We start from the raw sequence: 8988 nt of genomic DNA, 5'->3' as shown, positions 1-8988 counted from the left end.
CCCAAAAACTTGAGCATTGATAATAAGAATGTGCATTTTCATGGACTTGCTTTCAGAACCCTAACTTCCTATAAGCACTGGTTGCTGGAAAACACAAGCCAAAAAACATGATCCTTATCCTGTTGATGTACCTTTCAACTACTTCCTCAACATCCGCACGCAATGGCTACTACTTTTGGCGAGCTTCCGACCAACTACTTGTAAAATTCTTCATCTGGAGTCTGCTTCTTTTCTTTCCGTAAACAAAGTTCTTTCCTCCAAGTCCAAGGCATTGTACTGCAAATTCTTCATCTGGAGTCTGCTTCTTTTGGCGAGCTTCCGACAAACGACTTCAGGAAGATAAAATGGCACACTGGCAGTTCCAAATACTGAAACACTATCCAGTTTTCTAACAATCTTATCTTAAGCAGCAAAAGAATTCCTTCAGACTCGGAGAATTTAAGATCAGTGTCCAAAAAAGTTCAAATCCCTTGAGCAAAAGAATTCCTGAAAGCTTGTACTGCAAATTCACACTGGCAGTGGTTTCAAAGACTGAAAACACTATCCAGTTTCTAACAACCTAGTCAAAGAAACGAATACCTTACTGCAAGAAAAATAATCAGATCACCAATGCTTCTCACAGATGTTCTCCAAATGGAAAATGAAAGCTGACAAACAGAAAAAACAGCATATGACATTCACGCATGGATTGGGAAGCCTCTCAATTTTTAAAATATACTTGCAACAGCTACAGAAATTTCTTCTGCCAATCAAACAGAACCACACAAGAATGACAGGCCAGCAACAAGTACTGTAATCAGGTTTCCAAAACTCCCAAATAGTCAGCACAGCAGACACACTTGCGTGGCACAATATCTCCAAGTCAGAAGGGCAGGCAGAAACTAATGGCAGTTCTCAACAGACATCATCACAAAATGGCCTCAGAGCTTACAGCGAGCAATTGACCACAGCAAGACCACCGGCACTGAGGAAACGATAGCACAACCCCTACTTTCGGATCTTGACAGATGTTTCGCAGGTTCATCTCGCCTGAGAGCGCAACACTGAGCCTTCGCCGAAAGGAAGCCTTGACCACTGCACTAGCGAACCTTCAGAGACAAAGCTTGACCTAATCGATGCCTCACACCCACAACAACCGCAGCATCTTCAAAAGCACCAGCAGGGACTTGATGATTGCTGGGATCAACCAAGTGGTGCTTCGCCATCAAGCCAAATGATGTGCGCCAGGATGGAAAATCACAGACAGCTGTGGCGGTGACAGTTCTATTGTGATCCCTGCAGTTACATGTTATAAGTATACAGCCATATGCCACAGGTCAATACAGAACAAGTCAACTGAACTCACATCACGAAGCTAACAGAGGTTGAGGGAAATTTCGCAGCCAGGCCAATGGAGTGACCATAGGTATAAGATTTTGAATCTTTATCGTAGGCAGCCTCAAATGAACCCCCAAGAGAGAACAGCTTGGATCCAATCATACAAGATACTTCCACGGGCAAATCAATGGTCGTGCCAAAGGCAGCAGTTAAACCAGAACTAGGCCTCAAAGCTTGGAACTCAAACTGGAAAACAGAAAATAGAGAAGAATAAACAAGATTGAAATGTGCAAAAAGGAGAAAGCCGCAAAAAGATGAAACAAGTTACCGACTTCTGATCGCCCATTTGGCAGTGGCATAGATAATATTCCTCTGGTTTTAGGGCCAAGAATGCCATCAAAAGTGAATTTAGTGATTGCCTAACAAAAGAAAACCATAAGTGGTCAATAATAAGTGCATTCATCACAACACATAACTAGTACAACAAGCATAACAATTATGAAACATGCTTACATTCGCATTAGTGGTGGCGTTCAGATCTACTGTGGTATTGGCATGTTGAGCGCGCAGGAACAACTTTCTTATGGGAAAATCATTGCTTGACGTAATTCCAGCTCCACACACCTGTTGAAGTATTTTACTTAGTTCACAAATCAAAAGATATCATGTGCAACAGATAATTAAATACAAAACATTATTAAATACATAAACGGCAGACAGGACTTCTTACTAGACTGCGACTTGGTTTCATATTTTCATCCATCATTAAATTGTCAGCCATGAAATCCAGCAACAAAAGCCCTGCAAAAGAACTGCTATAATTCAATCCTCATACATAGACCAAAAACAAAGAAAATAGTATAGATAGCCCCCCAGAACTATCACTCAAGGGACAGATAACCCCCCAACTATAAAACCAGATTTAATCCCCTGATCAATAAAAAACCACACAGATTATCCCCTAGCCCCAAGTTAAGCGGATTGGAAGAGCAGTTTTGCCTACGTGGTGCTTGGGTCAAGCCCACAGGCCACGTCGGATTGGGGCGGGTTGGTGCGGTCTAATTGACCCACCTGAACCGATTCGACCCAGCAGCCCAAATCGACCCTGCCCATTGCCCCTTCGCCACCCTTCTCCTCTTCCCCGCGTTCCCCTTACCTCCCACGGCGGCGACGAGATCAGACGATGACGATCGACGGCATGAACTGAGACTCGGTCTCCGGCGAGACAACAGGTCAGTCACATCAAAATCGAGAACCGTCTAGAGTAAGAACTGAAATCCGTCCTTCCTCTCTGTTTTAGGTTGGTGTTTATGGGGTTTGGGGGATTTCAAAATCATCTAGGGTTCCTGCTTTTTTTTGTTGCCATGTATGTACTGGTTTGATTGGGTAAGTGTGACTATAATGTATGCTCCAATTTCCCTCCGATTAGATGATTTAGGGCTGTTTCAGTTCTGACTAAAATGAAAAGAGTTAGATTTATTCAGAATTTTTTCATATTTTTTGAACAGGTTTGAGGCATGGATCCTTTGGATTATCTGTCAATCAGGTTCCATTTCAGAGGGAATTTTTACCATGATGGTACAGAGTGGCAGTATGTGGGTGGTAAACATGGTATATCCACAGTTCATCTGTCAAAACTGAGCCTTGAAGAATTGAAAAACAATCTTGCGGACCATGTTGCATGTTCAGGAAAAGCTCTGAAGTTATGGACATATATTGTAAGATACCTGATGAGTTTTCAGAGGAAGAGGCTAGTGACTGGGAGGATGAGCATGCAAAGGAGCAGCAAGAACATATCGAGGAGCAGCAGCAACATGTAGAGGAGGAGCGACGACAACAAAGAGAAGACCAGCAGCCAAATGCAGAAGAGCGGCAGAAAAATTCAGAGAAACAGTGGCAGCATAATGCAAATGCTCAGGAGCAGCACAATAATCCAAATGTAGAGGAGAATATACTAGAACCAGAAGCTTGCAATGCTCAAATATCTATTACCAGCCTAGCAACAGAAATGCTAAATTGCCAGTGAAGAGAGGAAGCCGCCAAATGCAGGACAAATGGAAATCAAATTTAGATGAGTATGAAGTACACACTGCAAGTGATGGGTCTGAATCAGATGACAGTGACTATGCTATTCCCCCAGCAGAGAGCAATAGCTCAGCATCTGATGATGAAGTGCTAGAGTTGAGGAAATATGCTAAAGAATTGAAGGAGAAAGTCAGAAAGAACATGCTGAGAGAAGAGGAGGGCAAACCATGCAATGTGCCTGAAGAATTTATTATCCCAGAAACATTTAAGCTAGATGATTCAGATGGAGAAGGAACACCATATTTCGAAAGTGATGATGACTTGTCATATGATGAAGGCTGTGATGGAGAGGTAAATGAAGTGAGAAGAAGGAAAACAACACACAGAGTTTTTGATGACAGTACTGACAAACCAGAATTTGCTGTCGGCATGGCATTTCAAGATAGCAGGGAGTTCAAACAGGCACTGGTTAAGTATGGGCTAGCAAATTTCCACCATTTAAGATTTCCAAAAGATGAAAAGAAAAGAGTCAGTGCAGAGTGTTCCTGGCCTGGTTGTCCTAGGAGCATTTATGGTTCCATTACTAGCAGGTCTGATTGGTTGCTAGTTGTGAGGTATACAAATGAGCACACATGCATTCCTAGGATGGACAACAAGCTTGTTTACAAGCACAGTCATTGCCAAAAAGTATTTCAGACAGATCAGACACAATCCTACTTGGCATGTAGAGCATATGCAGGAGGCGGTACTTGAGGATCTTCTAGCTGAGGTTAGCCTTTCCCAGTGCAAGAGAGCAAAGAAGTTAGTCATGGAAAAGCTCACTGATTTGACTAATGGTGACTATTCTAGAGTCTACGACTACCACTTAGAGCTAGTGAGAAGCAATCCTGGTAGCACAATGGCAGTGCCAGTTTTTCAGAGAATGTATATTTGTCTTCATGCCTGCAAAAAGGGTTTCCTAGCTGGGTGTAGAAGAGTTGTGGGTTTAGATGGGTGCTTTCTGAAGGGGTCAGTGTCCGGTGAAATATTGTATGCTATTGGCAGAGATGGAGATGTGTGCATGGGCTACAGTTGAGGTTGAATCCTATGACTCATGGTACTGGTTGCATGGCCAAACTAGCCCCAAAAAGTGTGGAAGCAGCTAAAGACATCTTGAAAACTGCACCAAAGCATTGGAGCAGGGCCTACTTGAAGCTAGGTTCTTGGTGTGACTCAGTGGAGAATAATCTGTGTGAATCCTTCAATAATGCTATAATGAAGGCAAGGTTCTTTCCTGTTATTACAGCAAATGAGATTATTAGGAAAATGGTGATGGTAAGGATCCAAGAAAATAGAGCTAAACATTTGCCCTAATGTTAAAAAAAATTAAGCTGAACATCAAGAGGTCAGGACTGCGTCAGGTTCTTTGGAATGGGAAGGAAGGATTTGAAGTTCAAGAAGGTGTGCATAGGAGGTACACAGTGAACTTGGAGGCATGGAAATGTTCTTGCGGATATTGGGAACTGTCTGGTTTGCCCTGTCCTCATGCTATCAGTGCAATTTACACATGTGATAGACAACTAGATGATTATATTGCTCCATGCTACTCATAGAGTGATGCCATGAAGAAAGAAGACAAAAAGAAGAGAAGAGGGTGAGAAACCTCAGGGGAATAAGCTTTCAAATAAAGGAATAAGAATATCATGTTCTGTTTGTGGGAGCTTTGATCATAATAAAAGAAAGTGTTTGGGAAACCCAAACAGAGACAAGAAGCAAAAAGATAAATACAAAAGAGCAGCACAAAGAGCAATAAAGAAGAAGCAAAAGGATTCAGAAATCAACACTCCAGTAATTACTTTTCTTTGAACCTGAACAGTATAGATGTTGCAACTAGCACTGATCATTATTCCATTATTTTTGTCAGGTGCCACAGCCACCAAAGAGGACAAACAGAACCCTTGGAGTCTTCCTCTCCCCTCACCACTCCAACTGTGAGGACATGTTAGAGTAACAGAACCTTCAGGTTGCTCAAGATTTCAACCACTGAACATTTGATTATACTATACCGATTCTTTTCGGAACGCCATATTTCCCAGAATCCCTGGCTCAAAAATGAGACACACCGTTTCTTTTAAAACTTTGGGTCTCCAGTTGATTTCCAATTTCCAATTAACGAAAAATCCAACAAGTTCTTAGAGCAACCCCAACGCGCCGACCCATTTCGTCTGCACGTGTCTGTTTGGGTCAAAACATACATAAAATCAGCCCAACGTGCCGACCCAAACGGACGCGCGCCCACTTTTTGTCCGCCGGGCGACCCATTCCTGGCCTACGTACTCCAAGCACAAGCACAACATGACGCACATCATGCAGACGCAGACGAGCTCGGGGGTCAAAGCCGGATCAGCCCTGCAGCCAGATCGAGTGCCGTCGGGGGCGCGAGCGAAGCAGGCCCTGCAGCCAGCCAGAGCAACTTTTCCCTCTCTGGATGCGGGGCGGGCGAGCAAGGGCAGGCCGGGGCGCGAGCTCCAGAGTGGAGGCTCTCGTGGCCGTTGCCGGACGGAGGAAGGGGGCCAAGCTGCCGGCCGGGGAGGAGTCCTCGTCGGACATGTGAAAAAGGAGAGAGCCAACTCCAAACGTCAAGTACGACCTCGTCGTGACCGGCTTAAGAGCTCCGGCTCTCATTATCCTGCTCATGCTTTTTTTTGCGGGGGCTGCTCATGCTTTTTTTTTGTGGGGGCTGCTCATGCATATTCATTCTTATTATATTTTTTTCCCAGCTAGTACTACTTTTTGTATGCAGATAAATACGGCTTCACCTCGCCGAGCCAGGCTCGTCGCTCCGCCTTGGTCGATTGCACTGTGAACGGTTTTCATGGGGTCTGTCTGAGTTATGACGCCTGTCATTGTGATCATGCTGAATTACCTACTTGAAATTATTCTAAGCAATCCTTATGTCCTCATCAGCAAGGGTAACCCCACAATTTTCAACTAACAGAAAAAAGGCATTTGAAACCAAAAACGAAAACGGAAAAAATGAAGGCTTTTGTCCTTTCCAAGATAAATACAGAGTAACTGTATTTGTATTTGTAACACACAGGGAGGTCAAACTGGAACGTTTTTTTGCCATTTCTAGTTTACAAGGAGGCTAGTGGCAGTTAAGTTGGTAAGCGCACATAACATTTTGGTACCCATATTTTTTTACACTTGAATCAATCAAAACAATCAAGTCTCTGTAATTAAAACCTGCACACATCCTTGCACACCTTGCTCGTTTCAGTTCCTTGGAACTGCAAAATAATCCTCCTCTGTTTTTTTAAGGTCGGGGGGGGGGGGGGGGGGGGGGGGGCAAAGGCCCCCACCTGAATTTTCATTTTTGTATTGAACAACAGCCAAGAGGGCGAGAGTTATCCTCCTCTATTTTGCAACACTATTATAAATTTAACACGTGGCCAAACATGTTTCGGGCTATAAAAGTCTCGGGCTGAACATGTGCGATGGCCTTGGAGGAAGCCACCCGATTACCCATTTCCGCCAAAGTTTTTGGCGCAGTTGTCGCTCTCGGCTCACAAGGGTGTAAGTTGTTGCCGATCATCCTTTTTCAAGCGGAAACGGATGAGTCACTTAGCTGGAGAACTGGGGTCCTCGCCTGAAAACGAAACCGATTTGATATCGCCTCTCGTCCACCGTTCGTTTAATGTATACATAGGAGCAGAGCGCAAGGCGGAGCAGAAAGGAGGCAGTCTCTGTAATTAAAACCTGCACACATCTTTGCACACCTTGCTCGTCTCTGCAAATAATCCTCCTCTATTTTTTTTAAAGGTCGCGCGGGAGGGGGTGGGGGGGCAAAGCCCCCCACCTGAATTTTCGTAAGAGGGCGAGAGTTTTGTACATGCGGTTTTTACAAAGTATCGCGGATGGGGGGGGGGGGGGGGGGGGGAGGGAGAGGGGGCGAGGTCACCGTCTCAGTAACAGAGGAGAACACCCGGAGCCATACATCAACGTGAGATCAATCCCCCCTTTTATCCTCCTCTGTTTTGCAACACTATTATAAATTTAACACGTGGCCATCCGTGACAAGTAATAAAATCGGAACACACTTCCTGCGGTCGACGGATCGTTGCAGTGGACAGACCAATGAAGGTAATTAAACTGCGCTATCCCCTCTCCTCAAATTTATAACTTTGCTACTTGCTGGCTTGCTTGCCCTCAGTCCAAGCCAGCCATGGACATGGAGCTCCCCGGCCTGAGGCGCCAAATGCCGCCGCTGGTCCTGCTGCTCTGTTTGCTGCCCAGAATGGACCAGGTGCGGTGGGAGGTCGACAGGGCAAACCGGCGCAGCCTAGCCAAAAAGATCCTCTGAGCTAATTCTTCTGCCAATTCCACATTCTTGTGTAAGTTGCAAGTGCCTAGCATTGCACCATAAACACTAATGCCAGGGTCCGTAAGCATCTTACCACGCTTCATCTAGCTTCCCAGCTCAGCCAAAAAGATCCACCATGGTACGATATTGCTCCATCCGAGGTTCAAACCCCTAGTCCTCCTTCATTATTCATCAACCAAACCAGCATGACTGCATGCCGAGAGGACCAAGAGGAATGTTGTCTCGTTGGGTACCCTGCCAGAAATTTTCATCTCTTCAAACAGCTCAAATGCTCCCTTGCCAAAACCATGTTAGCCGTACCCATGGATCAAAACTTTCCATGTGAGATAACATGTCTCTCCATCGCTGACTTGAAGAGACTCCTAGCTATACTGACACGGTCACATTTTGCGTACATGTGAAGAATAAGGGCTGTCAGAACATAAGCATCCTGATCAAGGTGCATCCTGACAGAGTATCCATGTATTCATCTTGCGGAACTGCAGTGGATCTGAAATGTCGGCAATTGCAGCGATGACACTGACAAGAGTGAAAGAACATTTAACAGCTGCATCCTAGTAAAGAGCCTCACCGCGTGATCCGGCATTCTATCCTGCGTGCACCTGAGGATCATGGCATTCCAGGAGATCTGCCGTGTCTTGTAGCGCAACTCATCGAAAACCTGGGCAGCAAGGTTGGTCCTCTTGCACTTGGAGTGGATGGCACCGGAAACATTCGACTCCAATCCAATCCTCACAAGTAGCTCATGCACATGCCAAGTTGGAGGCGAGACAGTCCCGGACAGGCACAAGGTCGAACACCCTGCGCGCGTCGCCGGGGTGAAACTTCAACACAAAATGATCCCAATCTGAAAATATTTCATGAAATGGCCCCTTCTGCATGACGCCCGCGGATAGGGCGCCATGCTAGATAGCATGACGTCCCGGGCTAGGGTGTTAGCATGGCGCCCTAATGGACCGACCCAAACGGACGGTGAATTTGTCCGTTTTTTGTCAGTTTGGGTCAGCCGCCCGCCCGGCGTCTGCCTTGTTTTAGATTTGGGTCGGCAGTGCGCCCAACGCGCCGACTCATTTCATGTCCGTTTGGGATCGAAGCCAGTGGCCTGCGCACCACCCTCGAAGATCATGTTCTGGATGTAGTCGTCGTCGCCGGCGGACGGCATTCCGTCAAAGAGTTTGCGTGCACTCGGCAGCATGTCGGCTGGCGTCTGCCGCGTGCGTTTCCTCGCGCCTCCGGTTGACAAGCCACCGGCCACCGGTGTGGCGTTGAGGTCGATGGGCGCG

The 8988-nt window shown here is 45.8% G+C and overlaps 1 protein-coding gene across 2 annotated transcripts; it reads left to right on the top strand.

The window, feature by feature from the left end:
- The first annotated feature begins 2393 nt into the window (after positions 1–2393).
- On the top strand, positions 2394–5418 carry LOC123101865 (uncharacterized). 2 transcript variants are annotated; one of them, XR_006448610.1, is made up of 3 exons: positions 2394–2549; positions 2826–5169; positions 5246–5418. XR_006448610.1 is itself a non-coding variant. In XM_044523127.1 (2 exons), the coding sequence occupies exon 2, from the start codon at positions 3361–3363 to the stop codon at positions 4093–4095; it is 735 nt and encodes a 244-aa protein (XP_044379062.1). In that variant the 5' UTR covers positions 2394–2549; positions 2826–3360; the 3' UTR covers positions 4096–5186. The 2 variants fall into 2 exon arrangements, 1 of the variants encoding a protein (XP_044379062.1); XM_044523127.1 differs by lacking the exon at positions 5246–5418 and having other exon boundaries at positions 2826–5186.
- The last annotated feature ends 3570 nt before the right edge of the window (positions 5419–8988 follow it).

The sequence above is a fragment of the Triticum aestivum genome, chromosome 1B (assembly GCF_018294505.1).
Source record: "Triticum aestivum cultivar Chinese Spring chromosome 1B, IWGSC CS RefSeq v2.1, whole genome shotgun sequence".
In the NCBI taxonomy this organism is placed as follows: Eukaryota; Viridiplantae; Streptophyta; class Magnoliopsida; order Poales; family Poaceae; genus Triticum; species Triticum aestivum.
This window is presented reverse-complemented; position numbering and strand designations above follow the sequence as displayed.

What these genes read in the sequence shown, in the direction of transcription:
- LOC123101865 (XM_044523127.1), top strand. Translation starts at nt 3,361, where the DNA reads ATGCAGGACAAATGGAAATCAAATTTAGATGAGTATGAAGTACACACT.